The 19,075-nt window shown below is 39.6% G+C and overlaps 1 protein-coding gene across 1 annotated transcript; it reads right to left on the bottom strand.

The window, feature by feature from the left end:
* Positions 1 to 87: 87 nt before the first annotated feature.
* dbndd1 (dysbindin domain containing 1) lies at positions 88 to 17,774 on the bottom strand. Its single transcript, XM_056382799.1, has 4 exons — positions 17,045 to 17,774; positions 13,757 to 13,900; positions 8,607 to 8,744; positions 88 to 1,557 (listed from the first exon to the last, which is right to left on the bottom strand). The coding sequence occupies exons 1-4, from the start codon at positions 17,073 to 17,075 to the stop codon at positions 1,403 to 1,405; spliced, it is 468 nt and encodes a 155-aa protein (XP_056238774.1). The 5' UTR covers positions 17,076 to 17,774; the 3' UTR covers positions 88 to 1,402.
* Positions 17,775 to 19,075: the final 1,301 nt, after the last annotated feature.

Genomic DNA, 19,075 nt, shown 5'->3' on the forward strand with positions numbered 1-19,075 from the left:
ATTTAATAAGGTGTGCACTGTGTTTGCCACACATTATAGAATTTGACTCCTCCACACTGTTGTAACTTGATAAACCACACAAACAAACTTTTTCAAGGCTTTTATTTATTCCTCTACCTTCCCAGTGTCACTTTTGATCCATCGTGTCACAGCATTCAGAATTATTGGCACTCCTGGTAGAGACAAGCTTAACATGAGATAAATAAATCAAGAAATCAGCTGTTCCCTTTGCTTAGAAAGATGAGAAATATTGCATCATAAGTTAAATTCATCTTATAAAAGATGATTACAAAATTGTTGGCACTTTGTTGTATTTTTGGCATTCATGCAAATTCACCTGGCTATGGTGCAACCCTAACTTCATTTTTCTACGTGCTCCAAGTATTACCCATCTAGTTCATGCAGGTCTCCTAATGGAATTTGACTACCAGCTTTGGATTACCAACTTCAGTTAGATTAGCAGCAGTGATTGTGGCAGCCATCGTTTTCAAAATGAAAAGGAAAATAGAAAAAAGTTAATCTAAACAAATGTTTGAAAAAAAAAAAAGTAACTTCAGTATTAAAAAGTCCAAGCTGCTACTTGGTCTGTTTATCTTTTTAGTCATCTGCACCAAATGCCAATAATTCTGGAGGGCACTGTAAATACAGTTCAGTGAGAGAAGTGCAATGTTTTTTTTTAGGCATTTAAAATAAAGACACACATTCTTTATTAAGATGGAGAAGGTGTGATGAATAGAACTTGGCCTCAATGAAACCTACTATTCAAGTTACCTTATTTACTGGCAACAGAAAACCCTGTCAACATTTTCAAGCAGCACATGAAGTAACAGCCTGGGTGTGATATTTTATTTGAAAAAACGTTATCGATTAATGTTTCGGCTCATGTCCCGGTAGTTCAATGTGAATCCCAGAGTCTGAACTTCACATGGAAGGTCTTGCCTCACGCTGTGGACACAACTTTTAGTGCCAATCTCAATGTCCAGTAACTATCTCCCACCCTGAGAGACTGTAAGGATGGAGGTCCTGTTACTCTGCTGACCTCCTACCCTGTCTTATCATTAAAAACAAAACTGAAAATCTTCTGGCAGCCCAGAGTGCATTGATAACCCCTTGCATGAACAACACAATGACTGTGTGTGTTTGTGTGTGTGAGAGAGAAAGAAAGAGAGGGAAGGGAGAGAGAAGGAGAGTGTGTATTGCACATCTCAACATCTTTAGTTAGAGTACAGAGCACAGTGTCCAGAGTTCAATTTGAACTCATCTATTCAGCACCATGAAACATTATGTGAGTGGACGGTGGTAGATGGGGGGGCTTCTTGGTCCGCTTTGTGTTCCCATTCTGGCTGTGTCTGTCTGGCTCTGGGATTTCTCTCTCTGCGGTCCAGCGGTTTCACATCAGACATCACGGCTGCTTCGGCCTTTCCAGCTTCATTAAGGGCTCTGTGGTGTCTGAGTCGCTGTGGTGTTTTCTCTCTCGTGGGGATTCGACTTTGCTGCAGCGTGTCCATGAGGGGGAGCGCATGTACCCACCTCTGGGCAGCACAGGCTGCTGGGAAGCTGGAAACCAAACACACAGCAACTTGTTACTAACACGAATCCAAAGTCTTGGCAGACATAAATACAGATGCACCTGTCATATTTCACACTGCTTGAGCTTGAAAAAAATAAAATTGTCTTAATGTTTACTGGTGTCAGTATACACAGCTCCACTCCTGCTAAAGTCCCCAGAGCTCAGCTGTTAAAATGCAACAGAGGCCTTGATACAGTTGCAGCTTGCTTTTTCTCCCAGCCATTTAAAGCCTTCAGTTTATGTAGCATGCCTGCACACACACATACCAGCCATTTCTAGACAGGCCACACACTGTTGTTATAGAATGTGAAAGTGAGATAATGACCTGATAAGATGTGGAAAAGAGACTTTTTATATCATTTGATGCATCTTGAGTATTCCTCACACATAATTCTTCTTTTTCTGTGTATAAACCAGTAAGTATATAAATACCATATATAATCTCTTTGCTGCTCCTCACAACAACTTGACCATCTTATTACAACTATTTATTTTGTTGTACTTTTAATATTAGCCATAATAGCCTTTTTTTTTTTTTTCCAGTTTTGTGGCCAATGCCGCTTCACACCACTTGGTGGTGATGTCCAACCTAGCAGGAGGACATCGAGGCAGCAGAAAAAACGACTGATAAGAGAGCTGATAACTCACTCTGCCTTTCACTGCCCATATCAGTCTAATGTTAGGTCTCCTAAGTGAATGTTATGCTCAATATCTGGCTTATATATCTCCCCAAAAGCCACACCCATATCCTCACACACATTTGAAACTGAGAGACAAAGAGAGAGAAAGGGGAGGGGAGAAAAGACATATTGATCTTAGAAGATTGATGGCGTCTCCACTGGATTTTAATAAGCAGAACGACAACCTCCTCAGCAGCATGAAGGAGTCTGCTGCAACGAGTGTCACGGACACCTGCTGATGACTGCTGGTTGTGTTTATGTAATTTATATACTTGAAATGTGTCTGTAATGCAGGTCCATCTTTTTTACATTCATTGCTTGTATTGCTCAGATTGCTGATGACCTGTTTCTGCTCTGACATCTAATCAAAGAACTGATGAACATGAATTCAGCAAAGTAACTGAAACACACACAGTAAGAAATGCTTGCACACCTAAGAGGCAAAGTAATTACATGCCTTCTCACAACATAAATAGATTTTCCCTTTCTTATTTCTCCTCCTGTTTGTCTCTCTTGCTGTCACATTCACAGAATACTCTAAGCTATGGGGTACTGTGCTGTTTTCCTTCTGTGCTACTGGCTCGCAGCCATTGAGATTCTTCAGTCAGCATGTTGCTGCATAACTGAAACACTAGGCTCTCCTACAGAAAACCTGTGAAAGAACAGGCAAAGCAACTGTTGTAGAACACCAACTTTGTCTTTATATGTGCACATGTACATACAACAAACAATACAAACCAACAATGCCCCTCTCTTTTAACTCATTTAAGCTAAACAACACTCCTTTCACATGCTAATTCTAGCACAAGCCAATCAGTGTTGGTGAATTGGGGCAAATATATTTCAAAGATAATGATCTTTCAAAGCCTGGAGTGGCCCCAAAGATCAGCAAGTTGAGGTGGAACCTGACTTTTTACATTTAAAGGAACTTTTACAGAAGGGCTATAAAATGTGCTTTTACAAAATGCATTACTACAAAGACAGAAAGCTGCTGCTACACAGCCTCTCTGTGTGCTAAAACTTCAAGCATGCTTCACCTCTGTCCACGTCTAAAGCAGTGACATCACTGCAGGTGTTAGGAGATTGGAAACACCTGCTTTGACATCACTGATTAGGCCGTTGTACTGTTGCCAGTGTCAATCTAATGTCGGAGTTTTTCGCTATGATATCGGGTTGTATTTCCAGGAGAACATTCTCTCTCTCTCTCTCTCTCTCTGCTCCACTGCTAACACCAAACTAGATGTTTCACATTTGTCTACTGCAACGATCGAATGAGAGTGATATGGATATACTGTGGTGTAAACAGTTTCTTTTTTCACCTTTTGTCTCCAAACCTCATTGTTCGCTGTTTTGCGTATCACTTCACCCTGTCACGTGTCTACTAAAGAAATCCTTGGCCAAATCCTTAAAACAAATACCCAGTCTAATACACAGCTCAGAGTACTTGATCATGAAAAGGTCCAGCAAACAGAAACATGATAGGTTATAGTTTGCAATGTCATCAGTTCAAACCGTGTTACTGCTCCAATGACAAAGAATAGGAGGCAAAAGCCATGCCTGTGGTAGTTTGTCAGGGATGTGTGTAAACTTTATGGTTCATTAAGCTCATTTGAGCTTTAAAACAAAGAGCAAACCAACTGGACAAAGTCAGGCTTTTGTTCAGTGTATCTGGAGCTGCTCTAGAAAGACACGCCTGATAAAACTCTAATTACTCCATGTTCCCAGCTTTCTGGAGTCTAGTCATGAAGTGCAATTGATCATGTTCACTAATTTTGCTTGAACTATCCATGAAAGAATAAAATGTCAGCTGCCAATAGCTGAAAGAGAAAGAGAGGAACATGGGAACGGGCAAAGGGAAAATGGAAAAGAAAGACAGCAGGGTAAACAAAAACAAACAAGACACAAGTATCTATAAATAATGCGCTAGTGTAGTTACTAGGATTATGATAAGTGTTTAAATGGCTTTTGAAGGACCTTGTTTCTAGCATAGACAACTGAATTATTCAGGAACCTACATTTAGCATGAACTCACTTACCCAACTCATGATCCTCTCCCCTCTCCTCCCCTCCTCTCTGTACTTCCTTTAACCTCTCCCTCACTCCAACATGCCCTCCACACACTGCTACACACTCAGCAGTTTCCCATAGAGCCTAATGCTCACACAGCACAACTCAGTACTACCTGACCCACATTTACAATGCAAACTGACACAAATGAGTTAAATCAAAGTCCCTCTCGTTCTCCCCCACCCTAGACTCACTGATGACGTTATGAACAATTAATGTTTCATTAAACTGCCTTTGTCACAATTCAGTCTGCAATATTTCACTATCATAGTCATAGCAGGGTTTTCAAGAAAAAAAAAAAAGGCCTTGCATGAAGTTACAGGGCTGAATAATGAAGGAGGTTTTAGGGAATCCAGATGAAAAAGAACAGCTGGTTCTCACAGCTGAGATTTGTGCAATAAGGTTTGGATAAATCCTTCTTACTAACACACACACACACACACACACACACACACACACACACACACACACACACACACACACACACACACACACACACACACACACACACACACACACACACACACACACACACACACACACACACACACCACTGTCAGTCTGCACACTACAACAGTTTCATCCAAATACAGGACCAAAACTGTGTGCAATTGCTACAACACAGTCCAGAGACTAAGGTTAAATAAAGGTTAAATAAAAAATGAATAAATGCTGTGAGCTGAAGTGTTATATCATTAGCTGATGACATTTACTGTAGTTTTCAAATTTTTGAGCAACATCAGTCTTTTCTTCCTCCATGGCCTCAATGCAGATTATTCATTAATACCAGAAGACATTATGTGGAAACTGATGTACTGTATGACTTTCATGATCACATGATGCAAAAAAACTTTGCAGTTGTTCTGCAGTATCTGTCTACAGACTCTCACAGTCGTCGGCATCCATCTTGGTGACTGCATCTATCTGGGATCATTATCCTTCCTCTGTGAAAGCCATATCTGAGGCAAACATGGAGAGAGAGACTGGGAATGAAGGATAAAGGGAAGCAAAGAGGCAGAGCATGCAGTGAGGAGGATTGTGTCTGAGATATAAACCGCTCAAGACGTGAGAGATTTTCGGAAAGCAAGTTGAAGAAATTCACAGCATAAAATGCAACATCTCATGTCAAAAGGTTAAAGACTCTGAGCAGGAAGAAATGTTTGCCACATTCTCAGATGACTGATCTATTTTTATTCATGATCTGTGCAGGTAAAAATAGAAGAGTGAATTACACACTGTTCACTGTGAAATTGTCATCCGCATTAATTAACAATTAAATATGTCATTCTGAGAGTGCAAGTTGAGTTTTTTCATTTTTCTTACAGATATGAGGCGATGTAAATTAAACCATTTAAAATCGTATTAGTGGTGTAGAGCAGCTGACGGCAGGGCTTCAGCTTGATTAGACAGAAATGGTCTTTGCTGTTGAATCTCCTGCACCTGTATGTGTGTGTGTGTGTGTGCGTGCACTAAAACTGTTTTGTCTGCTCGGCTGTGAAAACATGGTTTCAATGTATAGGGAGGTGAATATATAGTATATTGCATGTGATAAACTGATATCATTTACTAACCTGTTGTTGTTTGAAGTCAGATTCTTTGAGGTAGTGCATTGGTGTGCATGTGTTTAATAACTGTTGAATGAAACAGAACGTTGACACATTTGCATTTGGGACTCTGTCATCACTGATCAAACTGAATTGAACAGAATCAAATCGTAGCAGAATGTGATTTTTAAGTATGCATCGATTCTGAAAAGACTTGAATCATATTACTGTTGGATTAATTGCGTCACCCTATTTTGACTAGAGTCATCAATTCATAAATAAAACAATGTTTTAAATCATTGATTTCACTTTTTGAAGGAGCAAAACCGTTTTATATATTTATCATCAAAACTGATGAGAAGTGATTGGTTTCATTACTCTTTAGCAGCAACAATATTAGCAACTCACCTGCAAGTGTTTCATTGAAGACATTAAAATCTAAATCTGAATTAGAAACTGATGCTCATGGCTCTACACGAGTAGTGACAAACAGTAGTGGTCGAGCGTCTTATATTCCCTCTGGGCGGAGATACAGGTTCCCCAGGGTTAAAAGCAATAGGCTTAAATATTCCTTTGTTCCAAGTGCAATAAATGTGCTTAATTTGAGGTAACCTGGACTGCACTGCTCAGCAGCACTTTATTATGGCTTTAACGAACAGACACATCTTTTTTATTTGGTTATTTGCTGTAACTACGTGATTAATATTCAACGTCCTCTTGTATGTTGCCTGTACCGTCTACTGTAAATCAATTTCCCCTCGAGGGACTGAGAAAAACAAAAAAAAACGTGAACAGACAACAGTGCAGCCAAGTTACACTGTTAATTGTTTTCCATCCAGTTTAAATAAATCTGTTGCTATGATCCATCTCAGCTGGTAAAATAAATCCATAATGTGTATGATAATGTGAAGTGATCATCTGGGCAACCACAGGTTTGTCTTGAACGACAGTTATCTTGGCACTAACAGCAGTGAGAATCCTCTCCGTGTATATAATAAACAGGAAGTCTGTTTTAAGTTTTAGTAAAGCCTTTTACCTCACTACTGTAGACTCAAGAATGCACAAAGTTTTATGAAGAAACAAAGAAATTTGTTCTTTCTTGGACATATGATGTGCCTCTGAACCAAATGCTGTATAACATGTTTAATTTAATCGGCTGTGGAGCTGAAGACAGCAGCATGCAGTACAGATGGCCCACTGAGACCATAGCTCAACAAGCTGTGCCATGATAAGGAACATTAGTAATACACGGAAAAGAGAAGGGAGGGGGAAAAAGATGTTGCTGAAGAAGGAGGAGATGCTATATTAAGAAATGTAAGAGGAAATCTGAGTGAAAGCAGCGTGTAGAATGAATGTGAGGAAAAGCCTATACTTTTTAAGTTTTAGGATGACTGCTTCTCAACAGTGAGTGAGAAGTCTGTCTGGCCACACAAAACGTGTGTTTCGGTGGAGTCTGACATGTTAAAATTTCTGCATACACATGATGATGATCCTAAAGGAGTTTTTTAAATCGAAAACAACTGGACTAGGTTATTTGTCTGTGAAGACGTTTCACCTCTCATCCAAGAGGCTTCATCAGTTCGTGTACGCATCTGACCAGGCTAGGACTGGTCCTGGTCCAGGACCAGTCCTAGCCAGGATGAGAGGTGAAACGTCTTCACAGACAAATAACCTAGTCCAGTTGTTTTCGATTTAAAAAACTCCTTTAGGATACTATGACCTGGACAAATCAGAATATACACAGGCTCACATGATGATGATGACTATCTGTTTTGAACCTATTATGTATTCCGGCCAAACAAAGTATGAAAGTTGTTTTTTTTTTGTTTTTTTAACCAATCCATGCACAAAACATACAATATTTTTGAGACATTGTCTAAACTGTGTCAGTAGACCTTTAAATCTTGAGCTGCCATGAAATCCTGTGTGCATGCTGAGAGGCAGGAGAGTCTGTGGAGGAGAGAGTTCACCGTCCGCATGCAGGATGAGGCTCACAGGTCATAAATAATACATGGGCAAGATTTTGTGCTTACTTTTGCAACTGGAAAGAAAGACGTGCTAGCCTTTTATTCTGTAACTGCTGCTGTGACAGTGCAATGCATATGTGCATGAGGCACATATAGTGTAATTGATTAATGTGACTAATTGACTAATAAGGGACTTGTGTGCTGCAAGACAACAATGTTTCCTTTCACTCCTGCTTTCCAGAAAGAAATGTGATTCTAAATGTTATTAGTTTATATAATTACTGTTTGTCATAAGAATCATCAACACAGTTAAACTTCCCTTTTCAGTTTAAAGGCACTTCATCCATGATACTGTGAAGAGGTGTTGTGACATTTCAAATCATTATAGCTCAGCAGGCCTTTCAGGACCCTGCTGTGCCATAATGATATGAAAGTCCTTCTCTTACACACACACACACACACACACACACAGGCGCACGCGCAGTTTTTTAAATCATTTTTGTTGGCACTTGCATAAACCAAATTCTGTACATTGGCCATGTGTCAGCAGATCTGTCTGCACACCTTAAGAACACACTTAAAATGTTAATGCATTAGTCTGTCACAAACAGCATGTATATGCATAACGTTTTTATCTTTGTGACTTGAACTTATTGTAATAGTCAAAATTCAGTGGGAATGTGCTGTTTGGAATCTACATAGCATGCACTGATTTCTGCACAAACTACTTGTTATACTTGTTTAAATACATATGCATTCAATTTTCAGAGGGCCTTACCTGCTGGGAACTCGTTGTGGTTTTCCTCATCAGAGTCAGCAAAGACTTCAGCCAGTTCCTGGTCAGACATGTCAGTCAGCTCAGTCAGATCCAGGAGGTCAAAGTGCACCTCTAAAGAAGATACACTACTCAATGGTTCTATGAGGAAGAGAGAGAAAATACCTTGCTTTCAGTGTGGAGGTTAGTTGGGAGATTAATATTATCCACTCGTTCTTCTTACAGTGCAGAAGAAAAGTGTCTCTTTAAAAGAAGTGAGAGATAAACTGCATTTATTATGAACACAGAGCTCCTCAAACCATCATATAATGCTGCTCTTGATTCTCCACCATGCTCATAATCAGATCAATATCGTGCTCTTGTGGTACTATTGTAAAATCGATTTCAACAAAGATCATTTTCACTCTGTTATCCACTTTTATCTGTACATCTCATGTAAAGCTGAACGCTTTCTTCTTCAGAATTATTTCAGTCACGGTGGATGTCTTGGACCTGCTTCTGTAGTCAGAGAGTTAACAAAGGCATTGACTGAAGAATAAGAAAATGAGGAAAAGTCAGTAGAGATGAAAACAAGTAGTTCTTTAAAGCATTGTGACCTTCTCTTTTTTTTGTGTTGAAAGTCAGGCTGCCACCAAAGCTGAAATTTTAATGTCATGTATGTGAATTCAAATTTATTCAAAGATTCTTGCAAGGGTCCAAGAACATCTGCTTGTCCCAAGATCACCCAAGTTAGGAACAAATTATGTGTAATAGAGCTGAACTAATCTACCATTATAGTGAGAGGAATGATTGGAGACTTCGCTGAGACAGATGGAGATGTGTTTGTATTTCCTAATGAATCAGTGGATTCCTGTCTGCCGTGCAACGTCAGGTCTGAATGAAACACTTCACTGGTTGTTTGTGGGCGTGACTTTGTGAAGGAAACGATAGGTTGTACGACAGGTTGAAAGCTGTTATTATCCCATCTCATTTGTCCGCTGTTTTCAAGGCTGTTTAGGGCAATACTTCAGGCTGAAGAAGCGGAGCCCACTCTCCTGCTGCTCTGCTCTTTGTCTGCTGCTACATTTAATTCTCCGCATTGTCCTCTTGATAGAGCACATATTGATTTAAAGAGGGCTTATTATCATGCTGAAGCGGTGGCTGGTCATAGTGCCATGTTTCAAATATACTAAAAATACTTAACAGCAGAAATGCCAGAGACATGTGGAATGAAAATTGTGTCAGATTCTGGCAATGACCCAGGTAGACACACATGGCACGTATGAATATTTACCACAGCCAAGCCAGTGAGCTTGTGGCCAGCATGTAAATGCGCCAGAGGAATTAATATTAGAAAATTGTAATTGTGTACAAAAAGAGAGAAATAGGAGCAGAGAATGACAATAAAGATGAGGGAAGACTAGGATTAGAGAAAGATGCAAGAACGAAAAGAATGGAAGTGATAGGCCTATTGCCATTGTAATAGTTATACACGTTATATACATTTAAGGCAAACTAAGTAACAATAATTGTACCTCTTGATAAAACATATTCCCTTCAAACATGATTTCTCTTCTTCCTTTGCTGTAATCACCTGTGAGTTCCCTCAGGGCTTCATTCTAGTCCCCATATATTTTTTCCAAATTGGAAATATCATTGGAAAACAAGCATGTCCACTTCTATCCTGATATTAAAGACCTGCCTTGCAGACAATGACTGATTGATGTCAACCCATAACCTTGTTTAAAGATATCATCTATTTTGCAACGTAAAGCTCTGAGAAAAAAAACAAAACAAACTTTTTTTAAAGTGATTGTCCTTGGTTTTAAATGATCATGTTTAGATCACATAAGGTTTTGACTTATCTATCCCTGTCTCAGTCACAGTTTGCCTCATGCATCTATTATCCAGCAGTTAAACAGATATTTAACTGCCTCCAATTTTAGCATCTCACCACCAGTTACCACTTAGATATAGAATTATTAAAAGCTTGTTCTGCCATCCGGATACACTCCAGGCATCCAAGTTGCATATTGGACTAAGAAAATATCTCCCTTAGAAAATGACATTACCTGACTGGTTAAAAATCACTGAATATATTAGCCATTTGAAGGCTTGGGAACTATATGACACCCCATTAAGGTAAAGCTAGCAAGTTTCCATCCTTACACCACTCAACACAAAGCCACATATAATTAAACAGCAGTCAACATATACAAATATTTTTCATCCAAAGCTTTAGCCATTTTTCCATGTTTGATGTCTAATAGTGGATTTATATTCAATGGAGAAACACTGCAGTATACAATATGGTTGACAAGAATCATATACCACCTGTTTTTATTTATTTAATATTTTTATTATTTCAGATTGCTTCTTGAGTGTTTCTGTGAATATATTTTTACTTTCCCCACACTGCAAGGCACTTGCTTCCAGCTATCAGTCTTTTTGACCCGTTTTTCAGGAAGAGTGAAGAAGGCAGTGAAACAGGGAGGCTGGAAATTGTGGAGGAGGAGATGAAGAGACAAGAGAGAGAGGCAGGATGATGGGAGAAGAGGGAGAGATGAAGCTAGGTAAGGAGGTAGATATAAAACAACAAGACAGGAAGGGAAGAAAGAGAAAGTAGATGAAGAGGAAGGGAGGCATTTTGTAAAAGAAAACATTCCCTGCATCACTTTCTGCCATTTATTTTAGATTGGTTGCAAGGTTATTCCCATTCTGCTGCGCTTGTTTTTTAACCACCTCTCCCCCCCATCTCTTTTTTCCTCTCCCACACCCTTTCTCCTTGAATAATTGATCAGTACGTTTTCTCTCCCAGGCAGACATGCTGAAACAACTGCCTCCATCTCAATAGCCAATCAGGGGAGCTCTGAGACACCAAATGGGGAAGACCGACAAGGGAGAACTCACGCTGTGACAGAAAAAAAGAGAAAAAAGAAGAGGCCTTTGTGTCTAAAGCGGATGAATGATGTAAAAGACCACAACCTCTCCTTACAGCAAGCATACAACCTGGTGGCCCATAAAGTCAAATTTGTGTGTTCTGATCTATTAAGAATCCTTGTTGACATATCTTGTTATCTTAATCCCACACTTAATATTCATGCCTTTGTAGTTGTAGTAGTAATTTCAATTCACTGAAAAGTAATGTTTCTTTCATATATCAATAAAAATATTTGCTTGTATGCTCTCAATTTGATGTCCCATTAAAAATGTATTTTATTTACAGTCCCTTTTTTCCCCCTTTCCTCTCTGCATGTAGAAAGGTACAGATGGATTTAACTGAAGGAACAAAGAACAGGGAGGATGGGTAGAAGGGAGGAGTTCACATTTGGGAGAAGGGATAAGAGAGCAGAAGGAGATGTGCCTTGTATGTTAGATGTGTGTAATCCCTTTCCCTCTCTTCTGGCCCATCAGGGCTCTGAGGTCATCAATCCAGTCTGAACCGCTTGCAATGATGGCTGAGCTCTGATGGAGCGAAGACAATTGTGACGTGGCTAAACTACTGAGATTGAATATTGTAAATGCAATGCCAAAATAAAAGTTCTCTAAACAATATATTCTGTTGTATGTGTTGTTTTTTTTTTAATTTATTTCACTCACAGTGACAGAGCATACAGGCATCTGTCCATATACCATTTGACATACATATTGTAACAGAATCCAAACACCTGACAGGTTTCTAACTTTGAGAATGTACATACAGAAAGGTACAGACCAATGAGTGCTTCAATGCCAGCCCATCAAAATTAAAACATTTTCAGCACATCATGCTTTATTTACCGCCCTGATGAAGGCAAGTTAGCTGAAAGTGCTTGGTGAATTAAGCGTAGTTTACTGGAAAATTGCACTACGATAAGTTAAAACTTGGTACAGCTTATTTCCTTCAAAATGAAAAACAAGCTGTACCAAGTTTTAACTCATCTCCCAGTTTCTGCAATTAAAGATGAATTTAAACAGATAAAGAGTTTCTCGTTCTCTGACTGCTCCACAGCAGTAACCAGAAATTTTTAATCTCCAATTTCTGAACATGCACCCAATCAAAATGCCAAAATGCAATTTCTCTACTCTGCAGTTTTATTTGAGTTTGTATTTATTTGTGCATCTACTGGTACAAGCAATGTTATTTTTCAGTGATTCAGCTGCCACAAACCAAGTGACAAGTTTCTCATTTCTGGGATATCAAGATGTGTATCTTTTTAAGGTGGCTTCTTTGCTCTGGGCCTAAAAATAAATGTTGCACATGACTCAGGAGCAACACTGGTCCCCCTTCTGAATTTAAAACTGCAGCACCAGGAATTAATTTGTTTCTGTGCCATTTAGGATGAAGCTGCAATGTGGGTCTGTGGCACTGTGGACAAAACCTTAATGTACATCTCCATAAAATAAAGTGGGTAAAAAGTTGAATTTGATTCCTAATCCCTTGATGGTATTGCGATGACAATGAATGAGGAAGAGGGCTGATACTTTTGTTTCATGTTTTTTCAGGATGGATTTTTAACAGAACCAAAGCAATGCTCTTTTTTCATGTCCGTCTTGGCTTGTCTTTCTCTCCCTCTCTTGCCACATACTACTAGCCGACCTGGCAGGTGGCATGGCTAGTTACTGGGTCACATTAAATCACAGAGAAACAGACATTAGCCTCTGGATGAGCTGTCTCCCTGAAAAAGTGTTTAGTTAGTGAAGCAGATAAAGGCTGCCTTGTCACCCATGTAGCCCCAGTATCCGTCTCTGCGTTTCTGTGCCCTGGTCTCTGAGTCTGACACGTACAGGGAAGCCTCTGTATGGGACTGATGCACAATGAGTCCTTTCAACCAAGGCTAAGCCACAGCGGTCTTTGAGAATGTGGGACCAGAATACCTAAAATAGGCAGCGATCATTCAGTGGGTTTCAAGATCAGAGAAGATCAACCTGGACCCCACCGTCCATTCATTATGTCTTAATACATTTTACTGTAGATCGATCCAGTGGTGACTGTCACTGATAACACTCTTTAACAGGAGCAGGATATCCTATGCCTTCCTTCCTTATCTCCTTCTATATTGAAGATTCTTGCTATTGATCAGGGATCCTGCTCAAGGCATTTCTACCTATAATTAGCCTGCAACACCTCTCAATGAACATTCATCACTGTTAATACCCCCTTCCCTCTCTTTACCCCTTTCCCTGGTACTCACGTCTCTTCTCAGTGATGTGCAGCAGGCTAGCGGTGTGCCCTGACAGGCTGCCCTCCTCCTCCCCTGCTGCGTGCTGGAACAACTCCTTGGATAGGTCGCCTGAGCTGGAGGGCTTCAGCAGCTTCTGGATGTCTTTATTGGGCTCTATGAGCACACGAAGACACAGAAAGAGGTTTTTAGAATTTTTAATAGAACATTACATTAGAGATGCTGGCTTATTTGCTCTACTGGCTTATCTGTATATCCCATATTGGGGAAATGAAGAGGAACAAATTACTTAGAGATCCCAAATAGTGAAAGAAGTCAATGTTCGCTCCAGCGTCTGTCAGTCATGTTCGGTGATTATCTTCCTTGTACGTTATGTTTTCCTACTAAATTACCAAATCAAAACCTGACATTAATCCCCAACTGTACATAACACTTGAACATCTCCATTTTACTATCTGTTTGTCCTTTCTTCCTTTCATACATTTCACAACATTCATACGCACTCTGCCTTCTGTCAATTCTGTATCAATTTCTGTTGTGCACATGTACAGATGGTGTTAGAAATTTGATTCCTTTACAGGACATTGGTTTACATGGATGTGGACAGACCTCTAATTCAACAGTTGTCACTCTTTAATGTTTCTGTAAAGAAAACGTATTCGGAGAGCCAGGTCGTGCTCTTCACTCAAGCCAGCTGACAAAGCATCTCAAACATCCATTTAAAATAGAAAACCATGTTCGCACAGGCCATTACCAAAGTCTGAAAATAGAAGGTACTTAAAATATCCCTTCAAATGCAGGAGTATGCACAAACTCCAAGTTGGTTAAACCAGATCAAGGTTAAATATTGCCTTTTTCACACAGCTAAAAAAAAACCTGGTTAAACCAGATCAAGGTTAAATATTGCCTTTTTCACACAGCTAAAAAAACACACACACAGTGGAGGCTGAGTGAGGTAAGAATGGTAATACAGAAATACTGTATTTAATTGAAAAAATCCTCAAAATCAGAATTACGGTTGCAACCTAGAATTTCCAAACTGCATGAATTTGAGTGATATGATGACAGACTATTCTATAGCTACAGACCAAGCATGCTGCATGAAAAATACTGACATTTACAAAGAAAAAATACCAGAAAAAGCAACATTCAACAAAAATGACAGCAATATGACTGTTTTATGACAGCATGCAGAGCCAATGGAAAGTAGTGTGGGAGTACACCATGGCTTCCCAAGGAGCCTTACCAGATGGCTGGTAATGTTTCTACTTGCAATATGTTCCTAGAAAGTTCAATTTCTCATTTCAGATGAAAAATGTGTTAAAGCCCAGGCCAAGCCTGAAAGTGATGGATTCTGATTTCACCCTGAGAAGCTCATTGCTGGATATTGATTGATTTCTCTAGAGAGGAGTCACACTATACATTTACCTCTGTTGCTATAATGAAATGTTTGTTCAATATTTAGACTGTCTACCAGAAGCTTTGATTTCCCTTTCCATAAGCTTCCTCAGCAAACACTCATTGAAGAGATCCTGCTGAATTATTGTTCCTGACCTTTTTACCATCCATCCATTTACTTTATGTCACATTGTTTTAGTGACAATAGATGCACATACAGTATCTTCCAATACATGCTCATGATATTAGACTTGGGATGAAATAAATTTCTCAAGGATGCAAGGAAATGAGGACAAGTTTACACAGATGGTCTGATGTAGCCACTTGCTGAGATGAATGTGAAGAAGCTCGAGTAAATAATTAGAATATAAGTTACTGCTGGTAAAGTACAGTCGGCTATCACACATGTGCCCTTTACAGACCCTGTCTTGAGCTGTCAGCCGTGGCTGTCTGTGAATCAGCTAAGATGGTCAGAGATGTTGACAGAGAGAGAGAGAGAAAGAGGGGTGGATTGGGTGGGGGGCGGTGGGGGTTGAGAATGAGGTACTGTACATTTGCCAAAAGTGGAATCAAACTCAGTGTCTCAGTTCAATAAATCAATCAGCGTTTGACTGTGTAGCTCAGGCAGGAGGAATTACCATGCTCTATCAACACCCTTTTCGCCAGGTCATCATGCTTGCTGTTTTCTCTCTGTCTTGTATCCTTTATCATGACAGTTTTTCGTGTTTTTGGTGCATTCTCTATTAGCATTAACTAATCTCTCACAGCTGTAAATGTTTTATCTTTACTGCTAATCTCTTATTTCAGAATGGCTGTTGGTTCTGAACAGTTGTGTCTACCACAATACAAATATTGCCACCCAGAAGTCAGACCTTGTGACCCTGTTCTGTGATACATCATAATAATGTTCCCTCTAATTCAATCTAAGCTTAATGGACAAGTAATGTACCAATTTGTCATGGGCAGGTCATTCTGGCCCACAGCATCAGATAGTGTATGTAAACAATAAGTAAACAAAAAATGTACTTTGAGTATCTGCTGAAATTATAACTTGTAGTGGTTTCAGTGACATTGTTTTACCCCAAGGTACAATAGAGTAATAAAGCAACATTTTAAGTTGTTGGTTGCACACTATGGATTCAGAGGCAACTAATGTAGTGACAAATAAACTACCCTTCTACTTTGCCTCGCTTTTACATTGTAAGAGGCATATCTTTTTATCTATAAAAGTGAATGTTATTATCTGCCCTACATGGGCATGTCATTTAAGACTTAGATAGTTGATAATACTTAGCCTACACTGTATCTAAACAGTTAAATTATCAACCCATTGAATGTTTAGATGGTACAGTACAATAGTGGCACCAAGGCATTGTGCAATTCATAGCACAGGCTTCTCTGGATGGCCTTTACACAAAGGCCATATGCATCCACTGTTGTACTGCAATTTGTATTTTATCAGTCCAGCTCTTGTGTGGTTGTTGAAAATGACCTGTACTGCTGAGCAATAAATTAAACATAAAGCTTGAATGCAGAAAAGCATGCTCCACAACTGGATCTTGGATGGGGAAAATGATCAAAGACAGAGTACCTGTGCACTGCTATATTTAAACCTAATGTACATCAGTAACTCTTGACTAAACATAAAGTAAAATGGAGTGACATGATTGAAGAGGAGCTCAGATGAGAAACATTATGGAGGTTATGGTCCACCCACTCAAAAATGTGTCTCCCATATTTCAAGCATTATGAACATTTAAAGAAAGACATTTCCAGCAGGCAGGCAATTCACAGAACAAGTCATTCAAAAGACAAAGACGCTGTGCACCAAACATGCCATGCTTGTGTAATGTGACAAAGGCTGTGGCACATATAAAAGAAAGAATAGAAAATGGCTCTTACCTGGGCTCCCTGCCCCTCCCTGTGCCTCCATGCAGCTTAGCAGAGTGTCCTGCTGTTCACCACACCAGCATCGGAGAGTGGAGGAGACAAACAGGGAGGGAAGAAGGGAGAGGCAAGGGGACAGTGTGTCTGTGTGTGTGCATATGAGAGAGAGAGCAGGGGTGGGTAGATACAGCGAGACCTCAGCTTTCCAATGACTCTGCTCCGCCTCCTTTTTTTTGTCCTTTGTTGTTCTAGATTTCCCAAACAGGTGATGTTGGTTTCTCCTCTTGCACAGTCCACCTGCTCCACTCTGCCATCAGAGCTGTCTGAGTGCTGCACTGCCTCACAGAGCGAGTCCACCACAGTGAGGGGGGTCTGGGAGCAGCGACATCACTTCACATTTCTAAGCCACTTGGTTTAGTAAGCGCAGCATTGTGAGGCTTGGCTTGATATGTACAGAATACACAGAGAGAGATCCAGAGCAAAAGAGGGAGAGGGAGAGAGAAAGAAAGGGAGGGAGGGTTGTGCTGGCAGCCTGCCCAGACTGGGAGAGAGAATGGGGAGTCAGGGGGGGCAATGGACCACTGGAAGGGGGGGTTGTGTGTGTGTGTGTGTGTGTGTGAGAATGAGTATCCCTGTGTATGTGTATGAATGTGGCATAACAATGTGTGAATATACTTATAGGCAAGTTGTTAAACCTGATGATGGGGCTGTTCATTCCAAACACACCCACAGAATAATGGTGCCTGGATGACAGAAAGGAAAATGATTAAAACAAATATGTGGCAATTAAACACAGTTTAAAGACTTACATTTTAGTGTGTGATATAAAAGAGCAATGGCAAGTAATAAATTCCCTCATCACTGAATTACTTGCCTGTGATGATTGATGGAAAGCTGAATCCTGTAGGCTACCTTCAGAAAAGCAGGAAATGGTGCTTCTCTCTGCTGAGGGGAATCTGCAAGTAGAGCTTGCCCTCTAGTGGCGGGATCTGACACCTTCAGGTAGTCACGTGATACTGTTGTCATGCCAGAGACCCACCATAAACCACAAACTATACAACCATCAACAGAGTGGGTTCACAGTAAAACATCTACTTCTGTGACTAAAGTCCACCACAAGAAGTATTAAAAAACAAATAGAAATTTAAACCCCTTTCTAGTTACATTATTACTAAACATTACTAATAGACCCTAAAATAAACACTATGGTGTAGGGATTGGATTCAGCAACATTATTTGTCCAATTCCTGGAAGGGAAACTATAGTTTAGTCACCAATAAACAAAGATAAAAAACAAAACAGACAAACTGATAGTTGACAGGAAACAACAGACATGCCATAACAAGTCTTGTCTTTCATCTTACATTAACTGGAAATAGATTTTCTTATAAAAGGGAAAGGGGTGGCTCAACTTAGCCTGCTTTGCCACTAAATAAAAAAAAATGTAAACACGAAGTGAGCTTAACTGGAAAAACATACAAGAGACAAAATGTGTGCGTGTGTGTTTTTTTTTTTTTAAAATCTTTTGCCAACATAGAACAAAACTGTGTTTGTGAATCATAAAGTATTAGTCATAGATAATCCACAGCAAATTCTTTCAGTTTAACTGTACATTGTGTGGCTTAGCAACTAAAGTGTCAGAGACTTTGAGAGGCACTAAGCAGCTGAAGCGGTTCACTCCTGTGTACTGCAGAGTCGGTTTGGCCTACAAATTCTTTATGCTCTCTTGCACAGACGTGGCAAATAAAGGAACTACTGACCAAAATTTTTGTTTTGTTCATGTCATGTAAAATAATAATAAATAAAATTAATAATGGCTGAATTCCATTTAGTTGCTTCAGTTTCCAGGTTCTGGTGTTCACACTGTCATGATTTACTGGGACACTTGAAAAGAACAGAGCCATTGTTAATGTTAGCGCTTTTTCTACTATAACAACTCAAAATGACTGTCTGCTGTAAAAAAAATCAGGTGATCAGGCCCCATCCCTTTACTTTCCAAAAATATAAGATAACGAAATCAGTTTTAACTTTATCTCTAAAATATTT

This window comes from Seriola aureovittata, chromosome 1, assembly GCF_021018895.1.
Source record: "Seriola aureovittata isolate HTS-2021-v1 ecotype China chromosome 1, ASM2101889v1, whole genome shotgun sequence".
Lineage (NCBI taxonomy): Eukaryota > Metazoa > Chordata > Actinopteri > Carangiformes > Carangidae > Seriola > Seriola aureovittata.

Coding starts and splice junctions, on each gene's coding strand:
- dbndd1 (XM_056382799.1), bottom strand. CDS start 17,075: ATGGAGGCACAGGGAGGGGCAGGGAGCCCAG. Junction 13,901..17,044: donor GGGAGGGGCAGGGAGCCCAG/GTAAGAGCCATT, acceptor GTGTGCTCATAG/AGCCCAATAAAGACATCCAG. Junction 8,745..13,756: donor GCACATCACTGAGAAGAGAC/GTGAGTACCAGG, acceptor TCTTCCTCATAG/AACCATTGAGTAGTGTATCT.